At 34.1% G+C, this 13967-nt stretch overlaps 1 protein-coding gene and 1 non-coding gene across 2 annotated transcripts; both read right to left on the bottom strand.

Annotated features, from left to right (window-relative positions):
- Positions 1-10749: 10749 nt before the first annotated feature.
- On the bottom strand, positions 10750-10822 carry TRNAR-CCU (transfer RNA arginine (anticodon CCU)). Its single transcript has one exon. It is a non-coding gene; the product is annotated as a tRNA-Arg (tRNA).
- Positions 10823-12491: 1669 nt separating this feature from the next.
- Positions 12492-13103, bottom strand: LOC139853792 (uncharacterized). The gene has a single exon (XM_071843148.1). The coding sequence runs from the start codon at positions 13101-13103 to the stop codon at positions 12492-12494; it is 612 nt and encodes a 203-aa protein (XP_071699249.1).
- Between the last annotated feature and the right edge of the window lie 864 nt (positions 13104-13967).

The raw sequence follows: 13967 nt of genomic DNA on the forward strand, positions 1-13967 counted from the left end.
ACCTAAGTACAACTACCAATGTAAAGTACAACATACAATTGAACATGTCCCCTTCATTTTCTTCACCAATTTTGACCTTCCATATGTAAGATGTATGGACTCCGCCATTGAGAATGGTCACCGTCGTGATCATTCTGTCTGCTCTTATAAATGATGCTTCGGATCTGTTGGCTCTTATGAGCGGTGCTTCGTTCAGACCCTATTCTTCGTCTTGGCTATCTGCATGTTTGGTTTAGCTATTGGAATCAGGTTCGTTGGTTACGTAAGATCTAAGCAACCAGACATCAAAGTCCACTGGCTTGATATCTACAAACTCAACGTGACTGAACCTAGATATTAGTTAGTGTGACAAATAACAACAAGAATATGACATTAGTGTACAAAAAAAAAAAAAAAAAACGTGGAGACGGTCATTGAGGGATTCTCGTTGCCTAAAGTACGTATGGATGAATTCAGACAGAAAGCGATGACTGCATACGATATAAAGATTCATCCTCAGGAAATGACTGTAGTGGTGAATGAAGACGATGCAAAAGAGTTCAAGTTGAGTGCGGATAACCATGAACTGACGTTTGATTTGCATATGAATGGGAATATTCAGTTTTGGTATAATGGAAGGGTGAAAACGTTACAACTCATGGTATATTGTCATGGTATTGAACAGTTTAAGGTTGATCAAGCACTTGCACATGAATGCCATGTCCATTTAGTATACTCAAGGTAATCAATATTCTCATTTTCTTCATTCAATCTTTACTAAAATTTATCTCATTTATCATATTCTATTGCATTAACCTATCATTAATACTCTCTGGTTTCATATTAAATATTAATAGTCCTTGGACAAAAAACACACTTTAAGAAATCTCAATCATTTCGTTACAATGTATTTTTTTCTTTACTTTGCAGTTTTACAGAACTTTACTGTATATTATTTTGACAAAATTACATGGGGGTCCCTATGGTATGTGCAAAACATCAACCGGAGTCTAAAAGAATTTTTCAACTTGAGGGGTCACTGTGGTATGCATTTGTTTCACAGGGAGTCCATTTTGCTAACGTCCGTCTAATCCTAACGTTTTAGTGCCTCACATGCTTTGCACACATGGGTAAAATTGTCATTTCAAAAAAATCCCTTTCTTTTTGTTTCCCCCTTTCTTTTCTTTCTCTTTTATAGAAAGTCTTTGACCGAACATGATCTACAATATTTCTCCAGGTACATCACATCACGATAATACTCTAACATCACAACCCATCTCATATTCATCTCACGATCATGATTCATCATTATCATTATCATTATATTCTAAAATCAAAACTCATTTCAAAATTCAAAAGACTACCCATTCACTCGTTTTTCTTTCGTACGTTGATTAGCTTCAAAAATAAGGAACACACCACTTCATTTCATTTTCTTATTTCCTACCTGTAACAACGCTTCATTTTCTCATTGTTCCTAAGGCTCTGTTCCAGAGTTTTTTATTAAAAGAAAAGAAAAGAAGAGAAATGATTATTACAAGAAAGAAAAGAAGGTGAATGATTTGCAATTAAAAAGAACTTGGAAACAGAAGAGATAGGAACGCTTCTTTACAATCCAAATCTGCCCAATTTGGAAGGGAAATTATGAGGGAAAATAGACTAAATCCCCTTCGCCTTCATTTCTTTTCTAAAATCTCAGAACACCCCCTTTTCTATACAATCTTTCTCCTCCTTTCTAAATCCCTTCTTTTCCTTCCAAAAATGAACTTGAGAACAGAGCCTAAATCACTAAAATATCAATTATTGTTCATAAAAATGTCGCTTGTTGTTACCATCTACATCTTCGGATGAATCGATATCTACCGATGGCAATCGAATCCATCAAAACTACGACAATCAAATCGCTTTCTCTTAGATCTACAAGCTCATAGATTATCGGAAACGACAATTAAATCCACCAGATTTGAGGTGTGGATATCTCCTGCCCGAGTAGCTGTCGATCTACAATGATAAAGGTTAACGGGTGTAGATCTCGTGTTTTTGTCCCATCCTTACGCCATTACTAATAATATTTTTCAACTAATTTCCATATATTTACACCCATTTGGGCAAGATTTCAGTTAGAGGAAGAACTGGGTTTTGTTCCTTTTTTTTTTGTTTACAAATTATTTACACTAATTAGGCAAGATTTCAAGATATATGTGTAACAAATAAGAACATATCAATTATAGATTTAGATTTACAAATTAACAAAATTTTGGTTTTGATAATGTTGATAACAGAGGTTTATTACAAACCTGATGTCGGCTAAGGGTTAACTCCAAGTTCATATTGGTTTATGTTTGGTGATGACGATGGAGATTTAAAATAATTGATCTATATTAATACTCCGTATATTACTACCAGTGAAATGATCGTGAAATCACGAATTTGTTTAAACGAAATAATTTAAAGTTTAATATATGTTTTAGTTATTAGGTGAATGTAAATGTTAAAGTTATTTAGTTTAATGATCCGTGAAACTACGGATTCCGACTAAAAAATTTATCGTTGTTTTTACAAACATGTTGAGACATGTATTTTCGCATACATATTAACGTAATTAATCTCATAAAAAAATCCATATTTAAATATTAATAATTTAATACATTAATAATTTAATACATTAATAAAAAATAATAATTATAATTATAAATATAAAAATTAAAATAAATGACAATAATAAATTGAATATTTATATTTTTAATAATAATTAATAATTATTAGTAATAACAAATGCCTGTTAAATATTTTTAAAGATTAAAATACAATTATTATATAAAAGGTGTATAATATGCTTCAAAATTTGTACATGTGTTCATCGGGTGTTTTGTAAAGATTGTACATGTTGTTTTAAAATTTGTACATATGATCATGGTGTGTTATAAGATTGTACATAATGTTTCAAATATTATACATATGATCATGGGGTGTTTTACCATAAGATTGTACATAATACTTTAAATATTATATATATGTAAATGATGGTGTTTTATCATAATGTTGTACATAATGCTTCATATATTGTATAATTAACATGTTAATATTTATATTAAAAAGTTAATTATATTAATGACATCATAATGAGTGACTTATAATTTTTATTTTTATTTTTGAATTTTTTTTAAGCTTAGATAATCTTTATTTATGACATCATCATTTTAGAGATTTAATAGATACTATAGATTAGTATTAACTTTTTGTTGGAGAAACGATCGGGCAATATTTAAAGGGGTGGGTAAAATTTTAAGGACGAAAATACCCTCATGTGCAAGTCATGTGAGGAGTTAAAAACGTTAGAATTCAACAGAAGTTATGTCATTAGACTCCCCATGAAACGAATTGATACTACAGTGACCCTTTAAGTTCAAAAAATTCTTTTGGACTCCGGTTGATGTTTTGAACAAACCACAGGCACTCCTCATGAGGGACTCCTCATGTAATTTTGTCTATTATTTTTATCTATTTATAAATTAAAGCTATTAATTTGGGACAATCAAAAATGAAATAATGAACTATTAATATGGGATGGAGGGAGCGACTACTAGTAATATTTCTACTATCATTTTGTTTCAAACTTCTATAAACCAGATAAAATGACGTGACATATTAGTATTTATAATATTCTTTTTTCTAAACCAGATAAAATGACGTGACATATTAGTATTTATAATATTCTTTTCAAAACCAGATAAAATGACGTGACATATTAGTATTTATAATATTCTTTTCAAGAACAACCACACCTTCTTTTTGTTAACGACAACACTCGAACTCACAACACCAAGGTTGATGTTTTCTCATCATACCGGCAGGCCATAAACCTTTTGGTATTAGTATTTATAATATAATATTGTGAGCGAGCTTACATTATGGTAATGTTTTAAACCAAAACCAACTCCATAGAGAAATTGTTGAAACGTTAAAAGAATTACTCATATAAGTTAGGTGTTTTTAGTTGCGCGTAAAATTAACCTTTGGTTTATGTCTGAAACGGCTTAAATTAATCGTGCATCATAAGAGAGCCTTGAAGACGCTACAACTTGAACTATTTGCAAAATAAAATAAAAAGTACGTATAAAATCAAATAACAAGCTTTTTTGTTAAAATACAATGCAAATTTAGAATAATATGGAATTAGTATATGTATATGGGTAAAATATCTAGATATTAATATGTATATGAAAAATATCTAGATATTAAAATGTAAAGAAAAATCTAGATATTTATGTGTGTAAGAAATATCTAGATATTTATATGTATAAAAATATCTAGATATTTATATATATCCATGGAAATATCTAGTTTCTAGAAACTTCCATGGAGTAGTATAAATAAGGGTGAGGATTTCATTTGTAGAGTGTGAAGTAAGTTGTGAGAGTTGTGAGTAAGAGTGAAATAAGAAGTGAGTTGTGAAGAAGAGAAGAAGAGTGTGAGTTAGCGAAAGTAGAGAAGAGAAATCTTGTAAGTAATATTGTAATTGTAATTTAATATAAGTGTTTTTGTTAAGTTTCCCGATCAAGCCTTAGTTTGTGTTTAAGTTCTTAGTGCACTTTTGTTGTTCTTATTATATGGTCGGCTCTGTCGCCTAAGTGATATATGGTCGGTTATACCGCCTGAACGATATATGGTCGACACTGTCGCCTAAGTATTATTGTGCACTAAGGATTTATAAAATTAAAGGCTAACCAACGTCAAAGTGTTGGTGTAGTGAGTGAGTATAACCTAGGTCCTCTATAGTGGGTGTGTTGGGCTCGTCGAAGCTTTCAACAATTGGTATCAGAGCGGGTCGTTCGGGATCATTGCTAGTGGAGGTACTCATCGGTAAACGTTGGACGTTTACATCGTCTTGTTTACACCAAGGCCTTAAGGGAGATTCTGTCGGAGCACAGTTAGGAACTGTGAAAGCTCATCGGTCTGGGACCAAGCTTATTGGACGTTGGACGTCATGATGGCAGATCTTGCAAGTACGAGCAGTGGAATCAAGAGTCTTAATAACCACAACTATGGTTATTGGGACTTGTATAGAATCCTACCTACAAGGACAGGATTTATGGGAAATAGTTGCTGGCAGTGACACAACGCCTCCACCGAAAGAAAATGTCGAAGCCTTGAGAAAATGGAACATCAAGGCCGGGAAGGCTTTATTTATACTGAAAACTACAATCGAGGAGGATCTATTGGAGCACATCCGTGACGAGAAGACACCAAAGGCAGCTTAGGAAACTTTTGAAAAATTATTTTCAAAGAAGAATGAAGCACGCCTCCAGTTCTTGGAAAATGAGCTCGCAGGTATCTCACAAGGAAGTCTATCTATTTCTCAGTATTTCACCAAGGTGAAATCTATTTGTCGTGAGATATCTCAACTTGCTCCTGAAGAGAAAGTGAGTGAAGCAAGGATGAAGAGAATTATCATCCACGGCCTAAGATCCGAATATAATGGATTTATAGCCGCTGTAAGAGGATGGCCTACTCAACCATCATTAATAGAGCTGGAGAATTTATTGGCTAATCAAGAGGCATTAGCCAAGCAGATGAATGAAGTAACCATAAAAGACGGAGAAGATGCACTCTTCACCAATAAGAAGAAAGCAACATCTCGAAAACAAGAGGCGATGAAAGAAAGTAAGACATATGGGTGGAAGGGTCACCCAAAATCAAAAGGCAACGCTTCAGGGGGAGCTTAAAGAAGAGATCATCGCCAACAATACGGGAAAAATGATAAGAGAAAGAATGGTGAATGCTTCAATTGTGGCAAGAAGGGTCATTTTGCTCGAGATTGTAGATTCCCCAAAAGGCGAACTTTCGAAGGAAATGTGGCCGCCGCAAGAGATGAGAAGAAAGAGGTCACATTTGAAGCATCCATTAATGAGGAAACATGGGATGCAGAAGATGGACTCTCTGTTAAAGCTGACATAGATGATCAAGCTCTTACAACAACTTTAAAGTCAAAAATAAACTACAAAGATGATTGGATCATCGATTCTGGGTGCTCAAATCATATGACCAACGATGGGACAAAGCTGCAAGAAATGCAGGATTACAAAGGAAAGAGAGCCGTGTTGACAGCCGACAATTCAAGGTTGTCTATTTCTCACATTGGAAAGACAATAATTCCAAATGAAGGCGACTCTCATAAGCTCCAACTCGAGAAGGTGTATCTTGTCCCTGGCCTAAAGAAGAATTTACTATCAGTACCACAATTGACAGCAGAAGGGAATTATGTGCTCTTTGGACCAGAAGACGTGTCCGTATTCAAGAGAGTGAAGGTGGTTGGCAATCCAATTATGCAAGGAAGAAGAATAGAGTCGGTCTATGTATTATCTACTGAAACAGCTTATGTGGATAAGACTCGAAAGAATGAGACGGCTGATCTGTGGCATGAACGTCTTGGGCATGTGGGATACAATAAGTTAAAGAACATGATGGTGAAACGCATAGTAAATGGGCTTCCTCAAATTGATATCCGAATAGATACAATATGTGTTGGATGTCAATTTGGTAAAGCTCACCAATTGCCATTCAAGGAGTCAGCGCATCAGTCCAAGACACCACTAGAGCTCATACACTCAGATGTCTTCGGCCCAGTGAAACAAACATCACTTGGAGGTATGAAGTATATGGTGACATTCATTGATGACTTCTCAAGGTATGTATGGGTTTACTTCATGAAGGAAAAGTCGGAGACTTTTCAGAAGTTTAAAGAGTTCAAGAACAAGGTAGAAAGTGAGCTCAATACTAAGATTCGATGCTTACGCACAGATAATGGAGGAGAATATTTATCAACCGAGTTCAATATCTATCTTGAGAAGCACGAGATCATAAGGAAATTAACTTGCCCCAATACTCCACAGCAGAATGGAGTGGCGGAACGCAAGAATCGCCACCTTGTCGAAACTTGTCGAATTATGCTTCATAGTAAGAATGTACCAAGTAGATTTTGGGCCGAATGTATGAGGACGGTATCGTACGTGATTAACAGACTCCCACAAACAAAGTTGGGGTATATTTCACCTTATGAAAAATTATGGAAGATCAAGCCAACCGTCAACCATCTCAAGGTTTTTGGATGTGTATGTTACGTCTTCGTACCAGATCATCTACGAAGCAAAATTGATAAGAAGGCAATTCGGTGCATTTTTGTCGGTTATGATGAATCAAGAAAAGGATGGAGATGTTGTGATCCAAATACTGGAAAGTGTCATACTTCAAGAAATGTGGTATTTGATGAAGCTTCTTCATGGTGGTCACCTCAAAAGATAGAGCTTCCAGAATCTCATGGATTAGAAGAAGTTCCAAAAGAGAAAGAAGAACATAAAGAGCACATAACGGATCTAATTAAAGAAGGAGATGGATCGTACTCTAAGGAAACGAGTCCATGGAAAACTGGGGTACATCAATCTACATCCGAAGAGGTTCGTCCAAGCCAAATGGATGCCGAGGAGCATGTGCAAGAATTACGGAGATCAACAAGGCCGAGGCAACCTAATCCGAGGTATGCCAATGCTGCTCATGTGGATGAATCAATACCTATTGAGCCTTCCACTTATGAAGAAGCAGCACAAAGTCAAGAATGGCAGAAAGCGATGGAAGAAGAAATTAATGCACTAAAAGAAAACCAGACATGGAGTTTAGTTCCAAAGCCAAAAGATGTAAAACCAATATCTTGTAAATGGGTTTACAAGGTGAAGACTCGATCAGATGGCTCCATTGAAAGGTATAAAGCTCTACTTGTTGCTAGAGGTTTTTCTCAACAATATGGGCTGGATTATGAAGAAACGTTTAGTCCAGTGGCGAAGATCACAACAATTCGAGCTCTACTAGCTTTAGCTGCTAGCAAATCTTGGAAGTTATGGTAGATGGATGTCAAGAACGCTTTCTTACATGGAGAACTTGACAAAGACATTTATATGGAGCAACCAAGAGGCTTTGAGAACAAGTCTCATCCTGACCATGTCTGCAAATTAAAGAAAGCACTATACGGCTTGAAGCAGGCTCCAAGAGCTTGGTACGGGAAGATTGGCGAGTTCTTGATACAAAGTGGTTTCACAGTTGCTCCTTCAGATTCTAGTTTATTTGTGAAACAAGATCAAGGAAAACTAGCCATAGTGCTAGTATATGTGGATGACTTAATTATCACAGGAGATCACTATGAGGAGATCCAAAGGACAAGAGAGAATCTGTCTATCAGATTTCATATGAAGGAGCTTGGAGAACTCAAACATTTTCTTGGACTCGAAATAGAGCAGAAAAGAGAAGGATTATTTCTGGGACAACAGAAATATGCGCGAGATCTTTTACAAAAGTACGGAATGCTTAATTGCAAACCTATCTCAACTCCGATGGATCCGAATACAAAACTACGAGCAGATGAAGGAAAATGTCTTCAAGATGTTACCATGTATCGAAAGATGGTCGGAAGTCTTATTTATCTCACAATAAGCCGGCCAGATATATCTTATGCAGTTGGAGTGGTTAGTCGATACATGAGCAATCCGAAGAAGCCTCACCTTGATGTTGTACGATGCATCTTAAGGTATGTTAAAGGCACTATTAACTTTGGTATTTTATACAAGAAAACAAAAGATTGTCACGTGACTGGATATTGTGACGCCGATTACGCTGGAGACTATGATACACGACGGTCAACAACTGGTTACATGTTTAGTCTTGGATCGGGAGTAATATCATGGTGCAGCAAGAGACAACCAATAGTATCCTTGTCAAGCACTGAAGCAGAATATCGATCGGCAGCATCAGCAACACAAGAAATTATGTGGTTGAAGCAACTAATGGAAGATCTTCATCAATCAACAGATTATCAAGTAAAGCTTTTCTGCGATAACCTATCAGCTATTCGTCTAGCAGAAAATCCAGTCTTTCATGCGAGAACAAAACATATAGAAGTGCACTATCACTATGTTCGCGAGAAGGTTCTTGAAGGAGAGATCAAGATGATGCCAACAAAGACAGATGAACAGGTTGCAGATATATTCACCAAGAGCCTAAGTAAACCGAAGTTTACAAAATTCAGAGAAGCACTTGGAATGGTCTGCAAGACATCGTTGGAAGAAAATTAGCATTGAGGGGGAGTGTTAAAATACAATGCAAATTTAGAATAATATGGAATTAGTATATGTATATGGGTAAAATATCTAGATATTAATATGTATATGAAAAATATCTAGATATTAAAATGTAAAGAAAAATCTAGATATTTATGTGTGTAAGAAATATCTAGATATTTATATGTATAAAAATATCTAGATATTTATATATATCCATGGAAATATCTAGTTTCTAGAAACTTCCATGGAGTAGTATAAATAAGGGTGAGGATTTCATTTGTAGAGTGTGAAGTAAGTTGTGAGAGTTGTGAGTAAGAGTGAAATAAGAAGTGCGTTGTGAAGAAGAGAAGAAGAGTGTGAGTTAGCGAAAGTAGAGAAGAGAAAGCTTGTAAGTAATATTGTAATTGTAATTTAATATAAGTGTTTTTGTTAAGTTTCCCGATCAAGCCTTAGTTTGTGTTTAAGTTCTTAGTGCACTTTTGTTGTTCTTATTATATGGTCGGCTCTGCCGCCTAAGTGATATATGGTCGGTTATACCGCCTGAACGATATATTGTCGACACTGTCGCCTAAGTATTATTGTGCACTAAGGATTTATAAAATTAAAGGCTAACCAACGTCAAAGTGTTGGTGTAGTGAGTGAGTATAACCTAGGCCCTCTATAGTGGGTGTGTTGGGCTCGTCGAAGCTTTCAACATTTTTCTTAATCGACAAGCTTCGGTCCTTAATTGACGAGCTTTGCAAGAAATATTACATTATTTATATCTGTTCTTGTACACATTATTCATTATGAGAAATAAACCAGATTCGGTTTGTGAAGTTTACTTTTTGTGAGCATTTCTTGTTTTACATTTTGTATTGGTTCAAGGGTGTCTTCATCGTTCGATGCAGAATTTTCCTATTTTAATAGTATTCGATATTTTAGCAAAAAATAAAAATAAAAAATAATAGGTAAATGGAATGATGTTGATATTGATATTGAGTAAAGCCTATCCTTGATTCAAGCTACATGTGCTATAACTCTAAGCACATGTTATACTACTTGCTATAAAGAGAGGGCTTGCTATATCTGCATTTGTTTGTCATTAATTGTAGTAGCAGGTAAGTATCACAAATTTATAGGGTAAACAATGCTAAAGGCAAGGAAAAGGCATCGTTTTCTTGCTCATCTTCGGTTCAAAAAGCTTAAAAAATAAAGAAATCAAACGATCGATCAATCATAAAGGACGTGAATGAAGATATATCTTTGTCATCCGACTTAGATGAAAAGTCGGATGAACTAGATCTACAAGCTTATATTGAGGATGATTCGGTGAAGTTATAGAATCCCGATGCCAAAATTGGTCGAGACTAAGTTAAAAAATGATGAACTTTTGAAAGAAAATTTCAGGATGTTTGATGAGTTTATTGAAGGCTTCGTAAGGCATCGAGTAAAAAACGACAACGTTACCCTCATGGTCTATTGGTCTGCATCATGTTTTATGATGAATTTTTTTTCTTTTTCAAGACCATTAAAAAGAAGCAAAAATTGTCTAGAATCCGTCACAACTGTATATGAAAATTTTGTTTTCATAAAACGAGCCATTTAAAATGTTCAATGAAACTATCAAACAAGCATATGGAAAATGTCAAAAATATATATATCATAAATATGTAAAAAGTTACGCATCAGGTAGGGGTCGAACCTACGACCTTCTGCTTAGGAAACAGACGCTCTATCCACTGAGCTACAGACGCTATGTGACCTTGACTCATAATCCATAGTATTTAATAAAGTTTAATCTGTGTTCAAGTTTATATCTAATAAGTAATATACAAAAGTTTCAAATCTCAGTTCAGTAGTTGACAAACTCAAATTTACATTATGGCCCAAAAGATGAATGATAAATCATAGAAGCTGAGATTTAGGGGGTACAAAATCAATTGCAACTTGAAGTAAATTGACAAAATTAATATTAGTTGTGTACTAATTCGTAATCATGCTTACAAAAGCATCATTGTTATTTAATAAAACTTCATTTTCTCTTCCAATAATTTATACTTAAAGACTTCTTCAATCTCTAGTCTACGACCTTAATTTTCGTAGACTTATTTTTATTAATTTTCTACGATTAAAATAAGTTGCATAAGAGCACCAGGAGTCAGAGCTCGTTTCCAGCGTTAAAAGGATTTAACGGTGGGGACGGTGGCAAACACCACTCCGCCCCGCCGTTAAATCGGCGTTAAATTCATTTCACGGTAGCCACCGTTAGCCAGGTAACGCTGGTTAATTGCTTCTTTTTCATTTTCTATTTCGTTTTCTTTCTTTTTCTTTTGTGATTTTGATGCTGTTGACTTTTTTTATTTTGCAGGTATGAAGTTTTATTTTTTTGTTTTTGCATGTATGTATGAAGAAGAGGAAGATGATAGGGAGTATATAAAGTATTTAGTTAAGTTTAAGTTGGGCAAAAAATATGGGCTAAAATAGTTGGGTTTTACATATATTTATATTTTGGGTTATATATGTTTTTAATATTTCTAGTTTATATTTATAATTATAAATATTCCTAATTAAAAGTGTTATATATATATTTACATAGTTTATAATTTATAATTATAAATATTTTCTGATTTATAGATAAATTAAATAATCAATAGATAAAAGTATAAAAAATAAGTTAAATAATAATTAAATAATTGATTTAACACTGAGATTTAACACTGAACCATTTCCCCTGTTTTGGCCACAGTGTTAAATTCAGTGTTAAATTTAACACTGAGATTTAACACCGAACGACTCCCCGTGCACTAACTTGTACGGAGTGATTCAAAGATATTCAAAGGCCATGTATCTTTAGACCATGTAAATAGTTTCTTATTATTAGAATATATGTAAAGATATTAGTGTAGTCCAGTCTAATTGTATATATAAGCTCGGTCCGTTAGGATTTAAATAGGTAATGTTGTAATATATATATATATATTACACTTATTTATGCTTCTGTAATTACTTAATTTAAACTTGTCTAAATTGCATTAAGTTTAAATGTAATTATCTTCAATTTACTATAATATTTTTGTGTTTTGCTACTTAGAATTATAAAAAAAAAAAAATTGATAGTGGATGATGACACCATCATGACGTTATCAGGTTTATTATTCATTGTTGTTAGCAATTAATTACTATTACTAGTATATATGAAAATATAGACTTAAATTTAGGCAACTTTTTTTTTTTTTTTTTTTTTTTTTTTTTTTTTTTTTTTTTTGGGTATAGGGTATCACCCGGTGAATATATTGATATAAACAAATAAACAAAGAAGCACACAACTGAAGGAGCTACAGTCTCTCAAGCAACCTAACTAATACAAAGCATATTAGCACCAAGAGCAACAACAGGCTCACTTACAAACAAAGAGGATACATATTAAGAAATTTTCCAATCGGACTTTAATCGTAAGACTTGAGGCGAATTCTTCCACGTTATGCTCATAATCTTCAACCGAACCGTATGGTAGATAACATCAAACACCTGGTTACACGATCTCTTCCGTCTTTTAAAGAACCTGGCATTACGCTCCTTCCATAAGCAATAAACAGTAGCCGCAAGAAGGAGTTTAATAACGATGATTCGAGCAATATTCCGAGCAGCAAACGGAGTTAGCAAAAAAGTAAAATCGCGCCACCCATCACAATGTATCGGAAAATCCATATGGTTCCTGACTAGCATCCAAACCTGATTTGAAAACGAACATGTAAAAAATAAGTGATTATGCGAGTCTGGAACCAGTTCACACAATGGACAGACTAGATTACTCCCCGGACATATCTCCCAATGTCGCAACTTGTCTTGCGTTTTCAACTTTTCACCCATTAGAAGCCATAACACAAAAGCATGTTTAGGAATGCAAGTAGAAAACCATACCACTGAATACCAATTAAATACATTTGAACCTCGAGGACGTATCGATTCCCATACAGAACTAACCAAGAATTCTGTTAAATTTCCATCAAAATCCTTCCATTTGACCACATCCATAGAATTAGAGAAGTCAGTAGGATTTAAATTATTTAAGATAGGAAACCTGCAATTCCATTCAGGAGGCCAATTCCAAGAATTATCCTTGGGCTCTTGGGCTTATGTTGCAGGACATTGTGTTTGGGCTATGCGATCTTACAAATTTAGGCAACTTAAGACTATGTGTGTCGCAGTGTCGGGTATCTAGCAATCTTGGCAACTCAAGACTAGAGTGACTTACTAATGGAAAGGAGAAAGATAACTTCCGTATCTTAGGATAATACATACTCAAAAATTTACTAAAATCGCGTACACATATATTATATGGTATAGAGTCGAGCCGCTCCAATCTTCTATCGCAAGTCCTTCACTTGAAGGATGGAACCTGATTAGTATGCTAACTTTTTCTCTCGACGGTATGGTTTGACCTATTAAAAGGAAGTGAGTATCGGGTTTCCGCATGCATGATAATAAGTGTCCTTTAGGTATTTTTCTTAATTTTAGATTTTAGATAACTAGTCATTCTATTTTGTTAACCAGTAATAAGTGTCCTTTAGGTATTTTTCTTAATTTTAGATTTTAGATAACTAGTCATTCTATTTTGTTAACCACTTATCTATTATATATTATATTATACTCCGGATTGTCAAATGAGCAAACACTCTTTTATTTTAACTAGTTATATTAAACGCTTGAAAAGTGTTTACCTTTATTCGTACCGAGTAATAATATTATACTTTTAGTCCTAAATGGTTTGGTTTGTATGTGTAATTTTTTTTTTAATGAAAGTTCTCTTCTTATATTATAGTTTTTTATTAAATAATAACTTAACTATTATTCATTGAATGGTTGTTGTATCATAAAAGTATGAGCGGTGTAGCCCTC

Source organism: Rutidosis leptorrhynchoides, chromosome 6 (assembly GCF_046630445.1).
Source record: "Rutidosis leptorrhynchoides isolate AG116_Rl617_1_P2 chromosome 6, CSIRO_AGI_Rlap_v1, whole genome shotgun sequence".
In the NCBI taxonomy this organism is placed as follows: Eukaryota; Viridiplantae; Streptophyta; class Magnoliopsida; order Asterales; family Asteraceae; genus Rutidosis; species Rutidosis leptorrhynchoides.